General features: G+C 45.9%; 1 protein-coding gene and 1 long non-coding RNA gene across 3 annotated transcripts; both read left to right on the forward strand.

Annotated features, from left to right (window-relative positions):
- The first annotated feature begins 413 nt into the window (after nucleotides 1–413).
- Nucleotides 414–4,623, forward strand: LOC138772288 (protein kinase C theta type-like). Of its 2 annotated transcripts, none has more exons than XR_011359739.1 (6): nucleotides 414–670; nucleotides 2,572–2,825; nucleotides 2,911–2,973; nucleotides 3,077–3,646; nucleotides 3,723–3,766; nucleotides 3,905–4,623. XR_011359739.1 is itself a non-coding variant. In XM_069952579.1 (6 exons), the coding sequence occupies exons 1-5, from the start codon at nucleotides 455–457 to the stop codon at nucleotides 3,745–3,747; spliced, it is 1,113 nt and encodes a 370-aa protein (XP_069808680.1). In that variant the 5' UTR covers nucleotides 414–454; the 3' UTR covers nucleotides 3,748–3,766; nucleotides 3,905–4,623. The 2 variants fall into 2 exon arrangements, 1 of the variants encoding a protein (XP_069808680.1); XM_069952579.1 differs by having other exon boundaries at nucleotides 3,077–3,631.
- A 12,064-nt stretch (nucleotides 4,624–16,687) lies between these two features.
- Nucleotides 16,688–17,815, forward strand: LOC138772251 (uncharacterized). Its single transcript, XR_011359733.1, has 3 exons — nucleotides 16,688–16,790; nucleotides 16,882–16,925; nucleotides 17,066–17,815. It is a non-coding gene; the product is annotated as an uncharacterized lncRNA (long non-coding RNA).
- The last annotated feature ends 6,477 nt before the right edge of the window (nucleotides 17,816–24,292 follow it).

Genomic DNA, 24,292 nt, shown 5'->3' on the forward strand with positions numbered 1-24,292 from the left:
TATATATATATATATTTTAACTGAACATCAGAGAAATCTGCAGCACATCCATGTGTATGGTCTCATCCAGCAGTAGTTGGTAAAACCAGTCATTTCTCCTGCTGTCCAATATAATCTCCACATATAAGATGCCAATACAGACTGTGATGACCTATAGACACCACTGCCAGCCCCAATATGCCAGTCTCACCACCTGCCCCCATCTACTACTAACACAGCACTAGAAGAAGCCGCCATGATGAATCCTGTCATTCCTCTGGACACTAGACTGTCACTCATGATGGCCACAGCACAGTGTATATGGCAGAGCAGCTCTATGGGCTCCTGCCTGGCAGGTGCCACCTGAGGGTCCTGTGACCTCTGACATCACGTCACCGCGACAACCACCGCTGTTCACTTTCTACTGGCGACCGAAGCGACTGGACTGAAGTCTACGGAGGAGAGAACCGCGGGAATGGCGTCCACTGGACACGGCGAAGAGAAGAGGAGGGAAGACGGGAAGAGGAAGAGAGAGAAGGAGGAGGAAGAAGAGAGCGGCGCTGGATTGCAGAAGATCCAGAAGAGGAGGAGAGGATTGGAGGATGAGAAGACCACATCCAGCCCCTACGCCAGGCTTCCCATCAGCCGCTTCACCATCCACCAGGTCTTGGGTAGGGGCAACTTTGGAAAGGTAAGTTCTAAAAAGTCTCAAATCCCTTTATATCCTATGGGGGAGATTTATTAAGCAGCCTTATGGCAGCCATGTCCTCTGTTGCCCATAGCAACCAGTCACAGCTCAGCTTTCCTATAGTCACAAACCCTGGTAAAGTGATAGCTGAGCTGTGATTGGTTGTTATGGGCAACAGAGGACATTACTACTGTAATACTGCTGGATAAGTCTCCCCCTAAATGTCTATTATATCCCAATCTATTGTTCCCTGGTATCGGCCATTACAGGTCTGTTAGGTTGGGTTCACACTGCGTTTTAACTATCCGCTCAATGTATCCGTTTTAAAGGGAATGTACCATCAGGCCTGGGCTGAAGCACTGGAAGCGGGCTGACCCACCCCCAGTGGGAGGAAACCCCCCGCCCCGCTATGATACGGCTCCATTGATTCTAATGGAGCCATATTATAGAGGGGCAGAGGTTTCCTCCCACTGGGGGTGGGTCAGCCCGCTTCCAGTGCTTCAGCCCAGGTCTGATGGTACATTCCCTTTAAGATGGTTACTTTTAACACAAAAATGTGATTTTAATAAAACGTATATGTTAAACAATTGGAAAATATGCAGTGTGAACCTAGCCTTACCTGTAGTTATCGCCGACCGATTAATCAAATTAATTTGATTTATTTGCCTCGATGTTAAAAATCAATTTCAATTTTTGGAAAATCGTAAATTCGATTTTCTAAAATTAAAAAAAAAAGCTGACCTGGGGGCAGGGGGGGCAGTGGCGCTGCGGGCAAGCTGCTCCTCCTGCAGGTCAGTGCATCTGCTGTTGGACCACCTGGACCCAGAGGATCAGAACCGCTGCCCGCCTCCATCCACTCATCTACGAGATCACCAGCCGGCCGCCTCCACCCCAGAGATCGCCGCCTGTGACAGCACCCTGAGCAGCAGAGGCAGATGGGCACTGAGCAGCCACCGAGGCAGGAGAGACCCGGTGCGATTACTGGAGAGCAGGTGAAAACCCCACAACGAATACAAGGTAACTGATACTACTATTGCTACTACTACCCTCACTCCTCATACTACTGCTACCACTACTATTTCTACTATTACTCCCCCCAATACTGTTCCTACTACTACCCTCACTCCTCATACTACATCCACCACTACTATTTCTACTACTACTCCCACCAATACTGTTCCTACTACTATTGCTACTACTACCCTCACTCTTGTTACTACTACTCCCCCCAATACTGTTCCCACTACTATTGCTACTACTACCCCCACTCCTGATAATACTACTCTCAATACGCCCCTATTACTAAACCCCTCATCCACTATGCCTCTACTACTACACCCATCATAACTAACACAAAAGCAAAAAAAAAAAATCGATATTTAAATAGACAATCAAGATTTTTTTTTAAATTAAGATGTTATTTTATGGTCACATTGCCCAACCCTACCTGAAGTGTTAATGTATATTAACAGGTAGGACATCTAGAGATTGCCCTGCCCCATGACTACTACTTTATGCCCCATACTTCATCTCCCCTTCTATCACCATAGTCAAGTGTAGGGCTGCTATAAAGAGGGATTCTGATTCCCTATAGAGGAGGACATAGATATAAACAATGCCCAAGTCCATATAGGCTGCTGTAAGGCACAATTACATACTCTGACCTCTATAGCATCAATACAACCCTTACAGCAGCCTATCTGTACCCGGAGATGTGAACATTACTGATCACAACTCCAAGACGTCTCATGCCAATATCATGGATTCCCATATAGTAGTAGTGGAATATCCCTTTAAGATCTCTCCATAGAGCATCCGATAACAACACAACCGACAGACTAACAGCAAAACCCAATCCTTTCATACACGTCTTCTAATATGTATTCTCGATTTGTTTTCTTTAGGTGGTCCTGGCATCGGTCCCCGGCCGAAACATCTGCATGGCCATCAAAATCATCAAAAAGAACGAGGACAACGATGGAGTCATCATGAGAGAGCGGCGGATACTCCTGGCGTCCAGAGACTGTCCATTCATATGCCACATCTATGCCGCACACGAGTCTCTGGAACGCGCATACATCATCACGGAGTATCTGTCCGGTGGCAGCCTGGAGGGATTGATCAGGATGTGCGGCTACCTGGACATCGGCAACGTAAGGTAAGGAAGGGGTTTTCTTCTGGGGGGTGAGGGCAATTGTTAAAGAATAGTGTTATTAATGATTGTTTTCTGTTTTCTCCACGAGATTCTACACGGCAGAGATGGTAAGTGGCCTCCAGTTTCTCCACAGAAAGAACATCGTCCATCGGTAAGTAGAACCTTTCTCTGACCGCTCAGTCATGCAGTGACCCATCCGCAGTCTCATGTATCACTGGGCAGATTTATCATTCTCTTCTCTTTTTTCATTGCAGAGACCTGAAGCCGGAGAACATCATGGTGGATGCTGACGGCCACATCCGTATCATCGACCTGGGATTGGCCGAAGATGGGGTGACCGCCTCCAGGAACATCAGTGAAATGGCGGGCACCTTCCACTACATGGCCCCCGAGGTGCTTCTCAGGAGAGGATACGGCGCAGCAGTGGACTGGTGGAGCCTGGGAATCATGCTGTCCAGGATGGCCACAGGACGCCTCCCATTTTACAACGGCCCCGTCATGCAACAGGCTTTCAAGGCCATGACCACCGAGAGGCCTAAATTTCCATCTTGGATCGACGCTGACGGAAAACATCTCATCAAGAAGCTGCTGCGCAAGAATCCTGAGGAGCGCCTGGGTGTGTGCGGGAATATCAGGCAGCATCCATTCTTCACCACCATCGGCTGGAAGGAACTGGAGGAGAGGAGAGTAACACCGCCATGGAGGCCGATGGAGACAGATCTGCAAAACCAACATCTGCAGTGGCCGGAGGACAACGACACCCTTCACCCCCAGGACGACTTCAATTACATGTCACCAAGTTGGACCCGGTAAAATTCAATAAAGTGGGTTCTTGTTAGCTTCGGGTCCCCATCTTTGTCTTCTATGTCTGTCAGTGACTATGTCTCTATTTCTCCTTAGATGGATGAGAAGATCTAGACTGTGAAGGAATCCACGACCATCTGGTAAGCAGCCTCTACACACAGAACACCTATCACATGTGCTGTTATATAGCTGGATGGTTCATTACCATGACCATTCCACTATAACAGAAGCTGCTGTAGATAAAAGTTTATCAGACATCTTCCTCTTATGTCTTGCAGGATGAGCCCGTGCCAACTGATCTCCGCTTCCAGCCTCCTGACCTGTACCTGACATCTCTGCTGCTGTGTGCCACCTCGGCTGCCCTAGAACATCAGCGCTCTCAATAACATCTACATGCCGGACCTTTACCATCAGGATACTGCTCCAGGCCCTTGACCATGGCGTACTCCAATCCCGGGCTGGCATCTGACATCTCCAGCCTGAAGACCCTCTACACCCCCAGGAGCGGCCTGTGCTTCCATCTGGAGAGTTCAGGAACAATAGCCGCATGTTGTAGTCCTGGGGCGCGGAGTAGCGGCTATTATCCCTGAACTCACCTCAGCACAGGCCAGGTAAGTACCACACGCACCACATCCACATCACACACACTACAGGATAGGTACAGGCACTCACACCTAGCACTTAGTACATGTAGATTAGATACCGGCTCGATCCTGGGATTTATTCCGATCGTCATATTTGGGGTCAGGAAGGAATTTTTCCCCCTAATGGGGTTTTCGCCTTCCTCTGGATCAACACAGCCGCAAATAGGGTTAGTTTCTTATAATGTTAGGTCACACATCCCTATCTTTACTAGCTTAAAACATATCTAAAATTAGACTCCCATAGAGTCCAGCCCAAAAATAGGTTTAGTTTGATGAAAAATTTACACATATACATAAATATATATAAATAATAATAACCCCTCCCCCATTATCTATAAATAAAGTGTTTCTTTTACCCCCCTACATCTGTGTGCTTGTCTTTATTCATATTGCTGGTAAAGAACACATTTTCTTAGAGGGGGCTCCGCTGTTAATCTGATCACATTATATGAGGACATGTTACTCCGCCACAGTGTGTGGGGGAACTGGGCCACCACACGGACACTGACACAACCAGAAACTACAACTAAGGATTATGATAAGGAGAATTCCTTCTTTATTGGGGTAACAGAACAAGTAATATTTTTCTAGCACTGTCTGAGGAAAAGCTATTCCCATCCATTTCCCTGGTGATCAGTGGATACTATTCAGGGGTACTGCAAGCAGCAGGTCTTCTACACTGGTGGAGCCCAGTTTCTGCATCCCACACAGGAGCGCGCTCTCATTTTTTCTTATTATTTAGGAATATGGCAGCCATTATAGATCCCACAGGAGTAGTCCCCCAGCTACCACATACCCCTGAACAGCAAAACAGCCTAGATGTGTAATAATATGAGGAGTCTTCATATTCCGTGCCATATTCCCAGTTCATACTATGCTGAAACTGAATACATCTCCACTGCCTATGAAGCTTATGGAACTGAAAGGGGTACTCAGGCAAAACACTTTCTTTCAAATCAACTGGTTTCAGAAAGTTATATAGATTTGTAATTTACTTCTATTTAGAAATCTCCAGTCTTTCTGTACTTATCAGCTGCTGTATGTCCTGCAGGAAGTGATGTTTTCTTTTCATTCTGACACAGTGCTCTCTGCTGCCACCTGGGTCCATTTCAGGAACTGTCCAAAGCAGGAGAGGTTTTCTATGGGGATTTTCTACTACTCTGGACAGTTCCTGTCACGGACAGAGGTGGCAGCAGAAAGCACTGTGCCAGGCTGAAAAGAATACACCACTTCCTGCAGGACATACAGCAGCTTGTAAGTACTGGAAGACTGGATCTTTTTATACAAAAGTAAATTACAAATCTATACAACTTTCTGCTGATTTGAAAGAAAGTTTTTTGCCAGAGTACCCCTTGAAGAATCATATATGAATAACAGTCACCCAATACTGACATATCATCTCTCAATAGAGAAATATTGAATCCTTATCTATAATATCCTACACAGAGTCATATGCAGTGATGGTTCCTTATTTTGTGCCCCCTATAGGACCCACAGGGTAAAGCTGTATTAAGTGCCCCCTACACAACCAGTGCCAACCAGGTGAAGTGAAGAACATACATCCCCCAGGACAGTGGTCACAAACCAGTCACTCTGAAGCTACATGTGCTTACATTAGTCCTGCATATCACATATCTCTCACTTCTCTGCTATTACACATCGGAATTTCTATCTGTGATATAGAAGAATATAGAGATGGATACAGAAATGACAAATCCAGGCCCAACACTGAGCCGGGGAAGAGAATACCATTCAGATGTCATGTCCTATTCAGCTCCAGATTCCCACACACCATGTATGAGCCCAGCACTGAAGAGGTTGGGTTCTCTCTTCTGTGACAACTTCCCAGTGAGGCGGCAGGTTGGAGATCCCTGTTCTCGTGTACGACCATGATAACATAATGGCAGCAACAACCAGCCAAGAACAACAGTCATAGTGATCCTCACCTTCTGCTCATTGTGGTGTAACATCACTGACATCCCTTTTATATGTCACAGACATCCATTATCTTCACCTGATGGAAAATGAGAGCAGATATGGGAATTATTGGTCACTTTTTATGATCGATAGACAGGTGTGTAGATACATTAAAATATATAACAATAAGAAGCGACCGGCACTACAGATCTCAGATTTCCAACATAGGCGGCTGCCAAAAATGCACTGGATAAAGCCGTGTTTTGTGGTGCTCACTGTATATAAGTGTCCACAATGGTAATATAATACAAACAAAGAAGCAGTAGTAGCAACTCACCGATGTAGGTGCTCGTGTTTGTGCTGGATCAGAGCACACAGTCCTTATCTAAAAGACTGGCTTAACATCGTTCACAGTATAGTGAAGACAAAATGGAAATGCAAAGCCTGGATACAAATGTGAATATGGCTGAAGGGGAATCAGAGAACCCCATTAACGCTGGACGGGTGGACGCCAGTGGCTTTTTTAAGTCAAGTGATCGGAGTGATCCGCTGCAGTTAATGAGTACGAAGCAATTAGAGTTTGAAATACAAATGGTGGCCGAAAAAGAGACGAGACTTTTTTGGACGGTACATTCACTCAAGTCATATGAGGAATGTGAAAGAGTCCGAGAGGCCTGCGTTGCTTTAAAGGACAACTCCCGCGGGACCCCCCCCCCCCCCCAAAAAAAAAACCACAGACACACACAGACACCATACTCACCATCCCTCCGGTGACGATCGCCCCTTTATTCGCCCGCCGTCCGCCTCACTGTCGTCCGCCTTCCAGCGATGTCTCTGACTTCCGGGTCCTGGGGTTATATAAGTTATATAACTTTGTAATGTGTGTTAAATAAGCTTAAAAAAATTTTCGTGGGAGTTGCCCTTTAAGGAAGCATCTCAATTCACAGATGACACTGAGTTTATGCTCACCTGGACGCAAATCCACCAGGACCTGAAAGTAGTAACCGCACACAATAAAAAAAGAATATATGTGTGTTACAATTGATCTTTGCAGAGCGAACATAGAACTCTGCACGAGGATGGCCGAGGACCAATATCAGAATTTTATAAAAAGATTGGAAAAAAAGTTAACAACATTATAAATATCAATTAAGGAACAAAAGAGATACATTTTTGAATGATAAACTTGATTATGAAACAGTCTTTTTGCCAAAAAAGTACAAATCCATAAAGAACATAAGATTAAGGAACGTTAAAACACAACCAGAGAAAAACAGAGATTTCTGGACCACGGATTTGGATTCTAGCCATCAGATGCTATACCATCTTAACAACTAGTCCGCCAAGGGCAGGTTAATACTGCACTACCAACACAAACTCGCCTTTTAGGCGGAAAACCAGATGGGGAAGGAAGAAAGCCGCATGGAAGAGAGATAAGAGGGAGACGAAAGACTGTATCCTGGAGACATTAGGAAAAGGGACTGACAAAGAAGATTTGCTTTAAAAATCGTGAATTTAACGGATCTGACTCTAGATGCATCTACCCTTTCTCTTCTTTCTAAGGGGTTACATTTTTGTTTCCCAGAACGTTTTGACATGGTTGAATTTGAAAGTGATTTATTTAAAGAGGATGTACCACCAGGTACATCCTTATGAATTTAACACACCGACAGAAATTTTTTTGAATCGCGGCCCAGTTTCTGTGTACGGTGCCGTCCTATCCAGCTGTACCAGGCCGTGCTGAAACACTGGAGGTCGGATGCCACACCCCCCCCCCCCCCCAGTGGGAGGGAATTCCTTCCCCTGTATGACGCGGCTTCATTAGAATCAATGGAGCCGCGTCATACAGGGGAAGAAATTCCCTCCCACTGGGGGCGGGCCGGCCGACCTCCAGTGCTTCAGCACGGCCCGTTATCCGCTGGATAGAACGGCACCGTACACGGAAACCTAGCCGAGGTTCGAAAAACGGACCACGGCAACGGCTTTCTATTGGTGTGTTAAACTCAAGAGGATGTACCTGGTGGTACATCCTCTTTAAGTCCATACGTAAACTTGTTTTTAAAAAATCTTCATAAATAAACCTAATTTGCATGAAAAATGTAAGGGCGAAATACAACCTACCATTAGCCAGTTAGGATTTATTGGCACTGACCTAAGCAGTAATATAGAGAGAAAGTGTGCAAATACTTACAGAGTTAGCAGGGGACACACAAAATGATTACTTTCCCAATATTGAGAATTTTACAAAAGTGTAAAATCCACCTCTCCCCCCCATTACTCCTGAAAGTAATCTTGAATTTTCCCAGAAGAAAATAATTGAAGACATACGAGACATAAGACATATCCTACTGCCCCAAAAAACCTGAGCAATGACGAGTGGAAGGCACTACAGTCACTGCGAAAAAGAGATGACATTATAATAAAAGGGGCAGATAAGGGGGGGGGGGGAATTGTGATAATGTCCATTGATTATTATAGGGCTGAAGCCCATCGTCAACTGATGGACGTTGCTTACTACCAAAAAATTCTTTCTGATCCAACTGGTAAGATATTTTTCCAAACTACAAACCTTCTTGAGAACACAGGTGGAAAAAGGTCTCCTCACAGAACACACAGCACGCAAATTGTTACCTTTGTCTTACAATACACCACATTTTTTTGCCAAAGATCCATAAAAAGCTACAAAATCCCCCAGGCCTCCTGGTAGTATCGGGAGTGGGGTCAGTTTTAGAGCCATTATCACAATTCATCGATTGACTCCTGAACCACTTGCGTGCCAAAGTGCCCTCCCTGGTGAAAGATACAAATGAATCTTTGGGTGGTCTGTGGGATTGTGTATGTGGGGATGATTCATTTTTGGCATCAATTGATGTCAAATCATTATATACATGCATCCCACATAGCGTAGGCATTGAGAGTTTACGTTTCTTGCTTAAGAAAACAGACAAAAGCAGAGATTGCATACAATTCATTTGCGATTCCATAGATCTATTTCTCTATAATAATGTCTTTAAAGAGGATGTACCACCTGGTACATCCTCTTTAATCTGAACCCACTGATGGAACGGCGCTGACACGGGGAAGCCAGTGCCGCGGTCCGTTTTTCGTCATGCGACCGGTCCCCTCGGCTGCAGGCTCCGCCCCCCTGTGGGTTCAGATTAAAGAAGAAGATTGATTCCTGCAAACCTCCGCAGTCGCTATGGGCACTCCGGTGGCATGCAGTGTAGCCAATCTCTTCCCCACTACTTTTGGGATGAAATAATATATCTTTTCCACAGACAATCGTTTTGTTAAATATATACAGCTCTATTCACGATTTGTGGACGATATATTTATCGTTTGGACAGGGACAACAGAGGACTTTAATGAGTTTGTAAAATATCTAAATCAGGTAAATGAGATGAATAGGTTTTTTACTAGTAAAATTGACCCACATGAAATGGAATTTCTAGATGTAGTAGTATTGAAAGAGAATAACACTCTAAGTACAAAGGGCTATAGAAAGCCCACAGCTTCCAACTCTTTATTACATTTCAATAGTTACCATACTGATGGGACAAAAAAAGCAGTAACCTATGAAAAATTCTTGCGACCGCAGAGTACATTAGAGACCTTTAAGGAGAAAGCACTAGCATTAAAACAACGCTTAATCCAGAGGGGTTACCCCGAAAGGCTGCTAGATCAGGGAATAGACAAAAAACCAGAAAGTTCAGCAGGAACCCACAGGTGCAAGGGCTTAACGTATATACTCCTCCCAGCGTACACACGGTAAACACCTGCTCTGTAGATATTAAAAATTGAGGATCTTAGCAAACTTTTTGATCAAACGGAGTGTATCATGTCACCAACGTTAAGGCGTCCTCGAGACATGGTCCCTACTCTAGTATTTTCACACTAGCAATGGCCTCTCCTGGGCTAAATAAGCCTACAACTGGGCAGATAGAAGCCAAATGATCTCTTTTATAGCACCATTGGGACATGGGTGGAGTGCAGGCCAACAGGAGGTAGCCACCCCCCCCCCCCCCCACATTCAACAGAAAGAAATGAAAAATTGGCCGCACATCTAAGACTCTGTTCACACTGCAGGTTGCACGTTGCTCGTGGCTAAAGTACAGACAAAAAAAAACAGAAAGTGCAGCAGGAACCCACAGGTGCAAGTGCTTACCGTATATACTCCTCCCAGCGTACACACGGTAAACACCCACTCTGTAGATATTAAAAATTGAGGATTTTAGCAAACTATTTGATCAAATAGAGTGTACCATGTCGCCAACGTTAAGGCGTCCTCGAGACATGGTCCCTACTCTAGTATTTTCACACTAGTAATGGCCTCTGGTGTGCCATTGCTAGTGTGAAAATACTAGAGAAGGGACCATGTCTCGAGGACGCCTTAACACACGGCTTCATATTGATCTAAAAGGAAATCATATCTGCGGAAATCATTTTATCAAATGGGAAGCTGATCTGAGCATTACACTTACCCCACTGCAAAGGGATAGAGGTTTTACATTGGTTCCCAAATACTGTTCAGGTTTCAGGAGGCTCGGTATAAGATAGTTACTCCATGGTATAGAGTGCCAACAATTCGTCGGGTTATGGATCTCAGTATGGAAATTACACCTGCTCTATTGTTGGTTCATCATGTGTGATCACGATTGCACTTCCTGGCCACGGCCGCCCCTGCTTGTACTCAGATTTACTGGGGGGAAAAAAAACACCTCCTCCGGTCTTCCTGTGAGTGTATAAGGTGAATGACCTCAAGCACATGGAAGACATCCTCCCTCCTTAAATGCAACCACGAAATTCTCTAAAATGTAGTTTGGCTGGATGGACTTCCAAGATGCAGTGGAATAGTCGGCCTTACTGACAGACACTTCCCCAGGGTGAACACTGAGGTCCTTTCACTTTGCAGACTACACATGTGAGTAAGTGCTTTTTGGTGCTATTGGCCTCCTGTGGGCGCTGCATGTTCTTCCCTACCCCACCCCTTTCCATCCCCCACCCCGTTTTATTTCTTCTTTCCCTGCCCTTCAGGTCTGCCCTTGTCTGATGGTGTAAAGTCCTGCAAGAAAACATGGCAGAAGACGAGTTGTTCTCATCCAATCACAGCGCAGCTTTTGTTATATGATGGTGGCAGAGTAAGCCGGATGTCTCAAAATAAGATGTTCTGATATAATCTGGGTATAATGACATCTACCACCAGTACTTGTTGTCTGTAGATGTCAGACAGGTGCAAGGAGCTCTAACAAGTAACCGAATAGGAAGATGCTTAGAACACTTCATGATCTACCTACCCCATACCAACCTAAATCCATCTCTCTATAGGTAACTAATACTTATCTACCTTGTATCTGATGCCTTATCATTAAACACTATAAAGTCTCATGTACAGAGCACTGGTTTCATTTGTCACCATAATGAGAAAAACTTAATGCCAAGTGTAGTGGCTGCTGGGAGTATGGGGGGAAGGTAATGATGTTGTCAGTGACTAGTTGTGCATGGACAGACTGGAACTGGTCCACAGGGGAGTAGACGCATCTCCCGATGTGCCTCTTGTGTCTAGAGACACTATCACTGTGTGTAAGTGAGTGATGATAGGACATCAGGTCATCTAGGTACCCGTGTCCTGTGTCAGTGTAGGGTTAGGCCCATCTTCTCCAAACTCACAGTGATGCCTGATGCCGTCTCCTTACTGTATCAGCCTGTAGCTCTTCTCTGCTTCTTTCTGCAGGTGTCGTCTTTATCCAAGTCTTCCCCAATACATTAGAGGGTAAAATAAATATGTCATTCACAAGTAAAAATGGTCCTAAAAGTAAAAAAAAAAAACAAAACTCCATACTCCATTATGGTTCTTTAAAGGGGGAAAAAAACAAATATTGGCTGTAACATTAAGGCGTTAATCCAGTAAAACAAACACCATGGTGATCGCATGGTCATTGCCAGTGTGTCCATTCAACCAGCAATAGTAAGATCATGTGTGATCAGGAAACATTTATATTTGTACAGTAACCCTGGGGTGATCGCCAAGAATCTATTTCACTGGTGGGGCCTGAGCACTCCAGACAGACACCAAGATGATGGGTGATTCTTCAATGACAAGTCCTGGTAGAGATGGAGAGCAGAGTTATCTCCTATCACGGCTACTGCAGCAGCGCGAGATGTGGTAAACTCCGGAGTCTGCTCTATAAACACCCAACATATATGGGATACAAGGAAAATGTTAATATTGCCACACAATTATAAATAATACCTTAGTATAGAGTCCAACAATTGCCATTTCAATAAAATTAGGTAACTCAGCATTTCTCAGATGGCAGCCGAAATAAAATCTCTGTGATGTTAAGGGGCTTATTACACGGAGTGATCCTCTGCCAAAATAGGCAAATACCGGCCCATGTAATAGAATCAGAGATCAGCTGGAAACAGGAAGACACTTCATTGTCGGCCAATGACCGGACAAATAATAATCTGCCGTCCCTGTGTAATAGGAGATGTGCGGCCACCGGAAGATTAAAGCAAAGAGCCACCCGATCATCGAGCCATGTAGCGGGATCTGTAAGCGACTCCCGATCTATCAGACTGCTGCTTCTTTACACTGCAGCCTGGAACATGTAATACAGCTGTAAGAGGAGGAGGGATTGCTTCTGTCCTGCTATTCTATAGGCAACAGACCGCTCTAGGCCTAGGTAATGGCCACAGTGTATGGACACCAAGGTGCAATAACATGACGGCATGATAGCGGCTATGTCTGGGGGATGAGATCACAGACCAGAACTACAACAAAATACATTTAAAGAATCTAAAACTTGGTAACAATATAAGAGTTGGGGATTTATTGATCAGTTCCATGAAATAGACCCCTCCCCCAATGATACTGTAATGTACATTATAGAAGATAACAGGGAAAGAAAATTCCTTCGCATTATGATTATCTTCAACCGTAGTGTCCCCATATACACAGCACAGCCCTAATATACACAGCACAGCCCACACTTATATACAGTGTCCACAAGGAGAGCGGCGACAATGCAGCTGCTGATCTCACTAAATATATATATATAACTGAATATCAAAGAAACCTGCACCACATCCATGTGTATGGTCTCATCCAGCAGTAGCAGTAAAACCAGTCATTTCTCCTGCTGTCCACTATAATCTCCACATATAAGATGCCAATACAGACTGTGATGACCTATAGACACCACTGCCAGCCCCAATATGCCAGTCTCATCACCTGCCCCCATCTACTACTAATACAGCACTAGAAGAAGCCGCCATGATGGTTCCTGTCATTCCTCTGGACACTAGACTGTCACTCATGATGGCCACAGCACAGTGTATATGGCAGAGCAGCTCTATGGGCTCCTGCCTGGCAGGTGCCACCTGAGGGTCCTTTGACCTCTGACATCACGTCACCGCGACAACCACCGCTGTTCACTTTCTACTGGCGACCGAAGCGACTGGACTGAAGTCTACGGAGGAGAGAACCGCGGGAATGGCGTCCACTGGACACGACGAGGAGAAGAGGAGGGAAGACGGGAAGAGGAAGAGAGAGAAGGAGGAGGAGGAAGAGAGCGGCGCTGGATTGCAGAAGATCCAGAAGAGGAGTAGAGGATTGGAGGATGAGAAGACCACATCCAGCCCCTACGCCAGGCTTCCCATCAGCCGCTTCACCATCCACCAGGTCTTGGGTAGGGGCAACTTTGGAAAGGTAAGTTCTAAAATGTCTCATATCCCTTTATATCCTATGGGGGAGATTTATCAAGCAGCCTTATGGCAGCCATGTCCTCTGTTGCCCATAGCAACCAGTCACAGCTCAGCTTTCCTATAGTCACAAACCCTGGTAAAGTGATAGCTGAGCTGTGATTGGTTGTTATGGGCAACAGAGGACATTACTACTGTAATACTGCTGGATAAGTCTCCCCCTAAATGTCTATTATATCCCAATCTATTGTTCCCTGGTATCGGCCATTACAGGTCTGTTAGGTTGGGTTCACACTGCATTTTAACTATCCGTTCAAGGTATCTGTTTTAAGATGTTTACTATTAACACAAAAACGTGATAGACCACGTTTTCGTGTACGCTTAAAAAAAAAAAAACAAAAAAAAACATATCATCCATTCTGAGCATTTTTTGTAATAGTAGTAGTTAATAGAAAAACGGTTCCAAAAGGATTGCACACAATTGCATCTGTTTTTCAATCTGCGTTTATAATTTCTTTTTAAATAAAACATGTGTTAAACAATTGGAAAATATGCAGTGTGAACCTAGCCTTACCTGTAGTTAGGGCTGAGCGATTAATCGAATTCATTCGATTATAGGGAACCTGTCACCCCCCGTGTTGGGGTGAAGGCCGCCCGACACCCCACTAGAACCCCGGATACTTACCTCATCTGGCCAATTCCCGCTCCTGGAGCGGGACTTGGCCAGATGGGGTAAGTATAAGGCACCTGAATGTTAGGAATCAATTTCAATTTTTGGAAAATTGTAAATTTGATTTAAAAAAAAAAAAAAAAAAAAGCAATCTGACCTGGGGGCAGGGGGGCAGTGGCGCTGCGGGCAAGCTGCTCCTCCTGCAGGTCAGTGCATCTGCTGCTGGACCGCCCGGACCCAGAGGATCGGAACCGCTGCCTGCCTCCATCCACTTATCTACGAGATCACCAGCCGGCCGCCTACACCCCAGAGATCGCCGCCTGTGACAGCACCCTGAGCAGCAGAGGCAGATGGGCACTGAGCAGCCCCCGAGGCAGGAGAGACCCGGTGTGATTACTGGAGAGCAGGTGAAAACCCCACCACGAATACAAGGTAACTGATACTACTATTGCTACTACTACCCTCACTCCTCATACTACTGCTCCCACTACTACTCCCCCCCAATACTGTTCCCACTAGTATAGCTACTACTACCCCCACTCCTGATAATACTACTCTACATACTGCTCCCACTATTGCTACTACTCCTCCCACTTCTACTCCTTATACTACTACTTTCAATACGCCCCTATTACTAAAACCCTCATCCACTATGCTTCTACTACTACACCCAACATAATTACCACAAAAGAAATTGCCCACATTGTACAACCCTACCTGAAGTGTTAATGTATAGTAACAGGTAGGACATCTAGAGATTGCCCTGCCCCATGAATACTACTTTATGCCCCATACTTCATCTCCCCTTCTATCACCATAGTCAAGTGTAGGGCTGCTATAAAGCGGGATTCTGATTCCCTATACAGGAGGACATAGATATAAACAATGCCCAAGTCCATATAGGCTGCTGTAAGGCACAATTACATACTCTGACCTCTATAGCATTAATACAACCCTTACAGCAGCCTATCTGTACCCGGAGAAGTGAACATTACTGATCACAACTCCAAGACGTCTCATGCCAATATCATGGATTCTCATATAGTAGTAGTGGAATATCCCTTTAAGATCTCTCCATAGAGCATCCGATAACAACACAACCGACAGACTGACAGCACAACCCAATCCTTTCATACACATCTTCTAATATGTATTCTCGATTTGTTTTCTTTAGGTGGTCCTGGCATCGGTCCCCGGCCGAAACATCTGCATGGCCATCAAAATCATCAAAAAGAACGAGGACAACGATGGAGTCATCATGAGAGAGCGGCGGATACTCCTGGCGTCCAGAGACTGCCCATTCATATGCCACATCTATGCCGCACACGAGTCTCTGGAACGCGCTTACATCATCACGGAGTATCTGTCCGGCGGCAGCCTTGAGGGATTGATAAGGATGTGCGGCTACCTGGACATCGGCAACGTAAGGTAAGGAAGGGGTTTTCTTCTGGGGGGTGAGGGCAATTGTTAAAGAAGAGTGTTATTAATCACCATTTTCTGTTCTCTCCACGAGATTCTACACGGCAGAGATGGTAAGTGGCCTCCAGTTTCTCCACAGAAAGAACATCGTCCATCGGTAAGTAGAACCTTTCTCTGTCTGCTCAGTCATGCAGTGACCCATCCGCAGTCTCATGTATCACTGGGCAGATTTATCATTCTCTTCTTTCGTTGCAGAGACCTGAAGCCGGAGAACATCATGGTGGATGCTGACGGCCACATCCGTATCATCGATCTGGGATTGGCCGAAGATGGGGTGACCGCCTCCAGGAACATCGGTGAAATGGCGGGCACCTTCCACTACATGGCCCCCGAGGTGCTTCTCAGGAGAGGATACGGCGCAGCAGTGGACTGGTGGAGCCTGGGAATCGTGCTGTCCAGGATGGCCACAGGACGCCTCCCATTCTACAACGGCCCCGTCATGCAACAGGCTTTCAAGGCCATGACCACCGAGAGGCCCAAATTTCCATCTTGGATCGACGCTGACGGAAAACATCTCATCAAGAAGCTGCTGCGCAAGAATCCTGAGGAGCGCCTGGGTGTGTGCGGGAACATCAGGCAGCATCCATTCTTCACCAACATCGGCTGGAAGGAACTGGAGGAGAGGAGAGTAACACCGCCCTGGAGGCCGATGGAGACAGCTCTGCAAAACCAACATCTGCAGTGGCCGGAGGACAACGACACCCTTCACCCCCGGGACGACTTCAATTACATGTCACCAAGTTGGACCCGGTAAGATTCAATCAAGTGGGTTCTTGTTAGCTTGGGGTCCCCATCTTTGTCTTCTATCTCTGTCAGTGACTATGTCTCTATTTCTCCTTAGATGGATGAGAAGATCTAGACTGTGAAGGAATCCACGACCATCTGGTAAGCAGCCTCTATACACACAGCACACCTATCACATGTGCTGTTATGTAGCTGGATGGTTCATTACCATGACCATTCCACTATAACAGAAGCTGCTGTAGAGAAAAGTTTATCAGACGTCTTCCTCTTATGTCTTGCAGGATGAGCCCGTGCCAACTGATCTCCGCTTCCAGCCTCCTGACCTGTACTTGACATCTCTGCTGCTGTGTGCCACCTCGGCTGCCCTAGAACATCAGCGCTCTCAATAACATCTACATGCCGGACCTTTACCATCAGGATACTGCTCCAGGCCCTTGACCATGGCGTACTCCAATCCCGGGCTGGCATCTGACATCTCCGGCCTGAAGACCCTCTACACCCCCAGGAGCGGCCTGTGCTTCCATCTGGAGAGTTCAGGAACAATAGCCGCATGTTGTAGTCCTGGGGCGCGGAGTAGCGGCTATTATCCCTGAACTCACCTCAGCACAGGCCAGGTAAGTACCACACGCACCACATCCACATCACACACACTATAGGATAGGTACAGGCACTCACACCTAGCACTTAGTACATGTAGATTAGATACCGGCTCGATCCTGGGATTTATTCCGATCGCCATATTTGGGGTCAGGAAGGAATTTTTCCCCCAATGGGGTTTTTGCCTTCCTCTGGATCAACATAGCCGTAAATAGGGTTCATTTCTTATAATGTTAGGTCACACATCCCTATCTTTACTAGCTTAAAACATATCTAAAATTAGACTCCCATATCACACAGGTTAGGGACCAGCCCAAAAATAGGTTTAGTTTGATAGGTGAATAATTTACACATATACATAAATCTATATATAAATAAAAATAACCCCTCCCCCCTGCATTATCTATAAATAAAATGTTCCTTTTACCCCCCTACATCTGTGTGCTTGTCTTTATTCATTTTGCAGGTAAAGAATACATTTTCTTAGAGGGGTCTCCGCTGTTAATCTGATCACATTATATGAGGACACGTTACTCCGCCACAGCGTGTGGGGGAACTGGGCCACCACACGGACACTGACACAACCAGAAACTATAACTACGGATTATGATAAGGAGAATTCCTTCTTTATTGGGGTAACAGCACAAGTAATATTTTTCTAGCACTGTCTGAGGAAGAGCTATTCCGATCCATTTCCCTGGTGATCAGTGGATACTATTCAGGGGTACTGCAAGCAGCAGGTTTTCAACAGCGCTGCGGAATCTGTTGGCGCTATACAAATAAATATTATTATTATTACACTGGTGGAGCAGAGTTTCTGCATCCCACACAGGAGAACGCGCTCATTTTTTGTTATTAGTTAGGAATGTTGCAGCCATTATAGTTTCTACAGGAGTAGTCACCCAGCTACCACATCCCCCTGAACAGCAAAACAGCCTAGATGTGTAATAAAATGAGGAGTCTTCATATTCCGTGCCATATTCCCAGTTCATACTATCCTGAAACTGAATACACCTCCACTGCCTATGAAGCTTATGGAACTGAAAGGGGTACTCAGGCAAAACACTTTCCTTTAAATCAACTGGTTTCAGAAGGTTATATAGATTTTTAACTTACTTCTATTTAGAAGTCTCCAGTGTTCCCATACTTATCAGCTGCTGTATGTCCTGCACGAAATAAATGTTTTTTATTTTCAGCCTGACACAGTGCTCTCTGCTGCCACCTGTGTCCATGTCAAGAACTGTCCAAAGCAGGAGATGTTTTCTATGGGGATTGGCTCCTGCTCTGGACAGTTCCTGTCAGGGACAGAGGTGGCAGCAGAGAGCACTGTGTCAGGCTGGAAACAATACACCACTTTCTGCAGGACATACAGAAGCTGGCAAATACTGGAAGACTGGATCTTTTTATACAGCAGTAAATTACAAATCTATATAACTTTCTGAAACCAGCTGATTTGAAAGAAAAAGATTTTCACCGGATTATCCCTTGAAGAATCTTATATGAATAACAGTCACCCAATGCTGACATATCATCTCTCAATAGGGAAATAGTGAATCCTTATCTATAATATCCTACACAGTGTCATATGCAGTGATGGTATCTTATTTTGTGCCCCCTGTAAGACCCACAGGGTAAAGCTGTATTAAGTGCCCCCTACACAACCAGGTGATATGAAGAACATACATCCTCCAGGACAGTGGTCACAAACCAGTTACTCTGAAGCTACATGTGCTTACATCAGTCCTGCATAGCACAGCGGTATATCTCTCACTCCTCTGCTATTACACATCGGAATTTGTATCTCTGATATAGAAGAATATAGAGATAGATAGAGAAATGACAAACCCAGGCCCAACAATGAGCCAGGGAAGAGAATACCATTCAGATGTCATGTCCTATTCAGCTCCAGATTCCCACACACCATGTATGAGCCCAGCACTGAAGAGGTTGGGTTCTTTCTTCTGTGACAACTTCCCAGTGAGGCGGGCTGGTTGGAGATCCCTGTTCTCGTGTACGGCCATGACAGGGCAGTTTCTAGGACCGGGCAGGCCGGGCAACCGCACGGGGCGCTGACAGGTAGAGGGCACCCAGCGCACTCAGAATCATTGGCGTCCGATAAGGGGGGGGGAGGGGGTCATCCATAAGGGGGGGGGGGGGAGAATGGAGCCATCTGTAAGGGAGGGGGGAATGGGGGCCATCTATAAGGGGGTATAAGTAAGGTAGGGGGGGAGAAGGGGCCATCTATATGGGAGGAGGGAGAGGGGGGCATTGATAAGGGAGGAGGGGAGAGGGGGGCCATCTATAAGGGAGCGGGGGAGAGAGGGCCATCTATAAGGGGGTATAAGTTAGGGGTGGGAAAGGGGGCCATCTATAACGGAGTATAATTAAGGGGGTGGGAGAAGGGGCCATTTATATGGGAGGGGGGAGAGGGGGCCATCTATAAGGGGGTATAAGTAAGGGGGGGGGGGGGGGAGAGGGGCGGCGCTTTTATCAATATTTGCCCTGTTGCCAAAATGCCTTAGAAACTGCCCTGGTCCATGATAACATTATGGCAGCAACAACCAGCCAAGAACAATAGTCATAGTGATCCTCACCTTCTGCACATTGTGGTGTAACATCACTGACGTCCCTTTTATATTTCACAGACATCCATTATCTTCACCTGATGGAACACAAGAGCAGATATGGGAATTATTGGTCACTTTTAATGATAGACAGGTTTGCAAATACATAAATATATGTAAGTTCTTGGAGAATCAGTCAGCTGAGACATTTTCTTCATACTCTGCCGACTCCTGCATATAGGTTCGATAAAATGTCCTTCGAGTCTCTGTGCTTGGGCACGGTACCTCCACAACGCTCATTTCACCAATGTACACATTGTTGATCTCGCCACATTGTTGATCCTTGGGGCCCACCAATAAAGAACCGGTAAGACACGACATGCTGACCCGCTCCTTCCCTGGATTCATCTGTATCTGTGACAAATCCTTTTTGAATAACATTTTCAGTCGAGCTAAAACTCTCAGAACACCCTACATGTATACAGCTCTCAGGGTATTCTGGGAGTTGTAGTTTCTGAGTGGACAACCTATTAATAAATCACTGTGTGCAGAGTCTCCTGGTGGCTGCAATCTGTGGGTGACAACCATCAGCCCTGAAAGAAGCAGTTCCCGCGGTGCCGTTCAAATCGGGCGCGCTCACTTCCGCCGGCTGCTGCGAGTCCTCTTCTCTGACCAGTGATTATACGCCGGAAGTCACTTGCTTCCATGCATTCGCTATGGAAGCGTGTGACTTCCGGTGTTCAAATTACAAGGCCGAGAAGAGGAGTCACAGCGCCGGCGGGAGTGAGCGCGCGCCCGATTTGAACCACACCGCGGGACGGGACTGGAGCTACGCCGCGGGACACCGATCATCTTCTGTAAGTATACTTGACAGGGGCTACCCGGGGGGGGCGAAAAAAAAAACAAACAAACTGAACTGCTTCTTGAAGGTCCAGCAATACATCTGTCTACAGTGGCAGTTATCAGAGGATTGTACTACTGTACTACCACTCCCAGCATATCCTGATCAAGACAGATATTACCAATATATAGGAAGGAAATATCACCATACATATTATTGCCATACTGTTACTGACTAAATCCTGTATACTGAGACCAATATTACCAATAATATTATTATACAAGGGGGAAATATTACCGCTACACCATGACCAGTACCATCATCACCATATTGTTACTGACTAACGTCACCGCATACTGACTGATACCACCACATACTGACTGATACCACCACCACTGCTACTGAATAAATCCAATGTAAACAGATCGCTATCACCTCAGTCATATAGAGGTAACCCCAGCTCTACACAGGTTCTATACACCATATACATTACAGTGCAGTGCAGTGCAGTTATATCAGGTGACTCACAGGGGACGTCTTCTCTGATCAGAGTTCTTTCCTTTTCATCTTCTTCTCCATCTGCTGTGGGCCGTTATGAGCGTTTCTCCAAGCAATGAATCCACAGAATCTGCCAGACAGACATATTAGACTCTTCACTCCAGCACCATCCTCATCTCTCTATAAACTGCACATCTGTATTGGCCCCTTTGTGTCCTTACTTAGTGGGTAGGCTGATCTTATAGTATATGCCCCCGCCCTTTGTTGTCCCCCCCTATAGATGGCCCCCTGTATTATACCCCTTATAGATGGCAACCCCTGTGTTATCGCCCTTTATAGATGCTTCCCCTGTATATTCCCCCTTATAGATGTCCCCCCCTGTATATTCCCCCTTATAGATGCCCCCCATATACTCTCCCTTATAGATGGGCCCCCTGTATATTGCCCCTTATAGATGCCCCCCTGTATATTCCCCCAATAGATGGCTCTCCCCTGTATATTCCCCCCTATAGATGGCTCTGCCCCGTATATTCCCCCCTATAGATGGCTCTGCCCTGTGTATTCCCCCCTATAGATGGCTCTCCCCTGTATATTCCCCCCTATAGATGGCTCTTCCCTATATATTCCCCCTATAGATGGCTCTCCCCTGTATATTCCCTCAATCGATGGCTCCCCCCCCCCCCGTATATTCCCCCTATAGATGCCCCCTGTGCACAGCAAATAAAAACAAACACACAATTCACCTTACAACACGCTCCCCCGTTGCTCTATTCTCCTCTTCTTTGCCGGTTACGTTGCTCCCTGGGGGTGTCCTGGGGATTCCCAGTGGCGCACACATCAGGAATGTTAGTGTGCATCGGGGCTGGTGTTTCCAGTACAGGGAGCATCTCTAATACACTCTCCATGTACCGGAAGTGCCAAGACGCACACTAACATTCCTGATGCGTACGCTCCCCGGGAATCCCCAGTACACCCCCAGGGAGCGACGCATCAGCCGGGGGCCCTGTTAAAACACGGGGGAGGGACACCGACACAGCGCTTTATTACAGTCGGGGGACTTTTAAGGGACAGTCGGAGAAAAACTTCTTTGCTGGGACTGGGGAGGAGGTGGCTGAGGGAAAAGACGTCCACTCACCTTCCCGGTCCCAGCGGCTGGTCCCGCATCGCGGCGCTCCGGTCCCCGGCTGCTTCCTGGTGTCTGACGCGGGCCCGAGCCCGAGGGCCAGAGCCAGTCAGTTACAGAGGCGGGATCTGAGCGGACTTGAAACTGATCCCACCTCACTGACTGGCTGAGCGGACCTGAGACGTCACGTCTCGGGCCCGTGTCAGACACCAGGAAGCGGCCGGGAACCAGGCACCGGAGTGCCGCGATGCGGGACCCGCCACTGGAAGCGGGGAGGTGAGTGGACGTCTTTTCCCTCAGCCACCCCCCCCCCCCCCCCCCCCGCTAGAGTACCCCTTTAAATAGTGCACTGACAGAGGGAGGAACCATTGGTATTCTGCCTCTGGCCACACTCACTTGCCTGCAGCGCTCCTCTGGTGACTCATCTCCTTCTGCATGAGTGACATCACTAATGCACCACCAGAGGAGTGCTGCAGGCAGGTGAGTATAGCTTTGTTTTTGTTTTTAACCCCTTGCCTCTAAAGCCTGTTTTGGCCTTAATGACCAGGCTCACTTTTCAAAATCTGACCTGTCTCACTTTATGAGCTTATAGCTCAGTGATGCTTTAACGTATGCTAGCGATTCTGAGATAGTTTTTTCGTCACATATGACACTTTATATTAGTAGCAAAATTTGGTCACTACTTTGTGTATTTTTTGTGAAAAACATCAAAATATCATAAAAAATTTGAAAATGTTGCATTTTATGAACTTCTGAAATTCTCTGCTTCTAAAAAAGGAAGTCATAGCACATAAATTAGTTACTAAATCACATTACCAATATGTCCTCTTTATTCTGGCATAATTTGGGAAACATGTTTTACTTTTTTAGGGTGTTACGGGGCTTAGAAATTTATTAGCAAATTATCACATTTTGTGAAAATTTCCAAAACTGATTTTTTTTAGGGACCAGTTCTTTTTTTAAATGGATTTAGAAGGCTTGTATACTGGAAACCCCCATAAGTGACCCCATTTTGGAAACTAGACACCTTAAAGAATTAATCTAGGGGTATAATGATCATTTTAACCCTACAGGGGCTGGAGGAAATTATTCACAATTAGGCCGTAAAAAAATCGAAAATTTAAATTTTCAAATAATATATACGTTTAGATTAAAGTTTCTCATTTTCAAAAGGAACATGAGAAAAAAAGCATGCCAAAATTTGTAACGCAGGTTCTCCTGAATACAACGGTACCCTATATGTGGGCGTAAACCACTGTATGGGCACACAGCCGGGCTCAGAAGGGAAGGAGCGCCAATTAGCTTTTTTAATGCAGATTTTGCTGAAGAAGTTTCTGAGCGCCAGGTGCATTTGCAGAGCCCCTGTAGTGTCCGCAGAATAGAATCCCCCCAAAAGTCACCCCATTTTCGAAAGTACACCCCTCAAAGGATTCATCTTTGGGTAGGATGAGCATTTTGACCCCACAGGCATTAGAGGAAAGTATTCAAAATTAGACAGTAAAAATGAAAAACACAAATTTTTCCAATAATATGTTCGTTTAGTTTGAAATTTCTCAATTTCACGAGGAACAAGAGAAAAAAAAGTACCCCAAAATTTGTAAAGAAGGTTCTCCTGAATACAACGGTACCCCATATGTGGGTATAAACCACTGTATGGGCACACAGCGGGGCTCAGAAGAAAAGGAGCGCCAATTAGCTTTTTCAATGCAGATTTTGCTGAAGAAGTTTCTGAGCGCCAGGTCCGTTTGCAGAGCCCCTGTAGTGTCCGCAGAAGAGAACCCCCCCAAAAGTCACCCCATTTTGGAAAGTACACCCCTCAAAGAATTCATCTTGGGGTGTGGTGACCATTTTTACCCCACAGGTATTAGAGGAAAGTATTTAAAAT

The sequence above is a fragment of the Dendropsophus ebraccatus genome, chromosome 14 (genome assembly GCF_027789765.1).
Source record: "Dendropsophus ebraccatus isolate aDenEbr1 chromosome 14, aDenEbr1.pat, whole genome shotgun sequence".
NCBI classification, from domain to species: domain Eukaryota; kingdom Metazoa; phylum Chordata; class Amphibia; order Anura; family Hylidae; genus Dendropsophus; species Dendropsophus ebraccatus.

Coding starts and splice junctions, on each gene's coding strand:
- LOC138772288 (XM_069952579.1), top strand. CDS start 455: ATGGCGTCCACTGGACACGGCGAAGAGAAGAGGAGGGAAGACGGGAAG. Junction 2,826..2,910: donor CTGGACATCGGCAACGTAAG/GTAAGGAAGGGG, acceptor TTTCTCCACGAG/ATTCTACACGGCAGAGATGG. Junction 3,632..3,722: donor ATGTCACCAAGTTGGACCCG/GTAAAATTCAAT, acceptor ATTTCTCCTTAG/ATGGATGAGAAGATCTAGAC.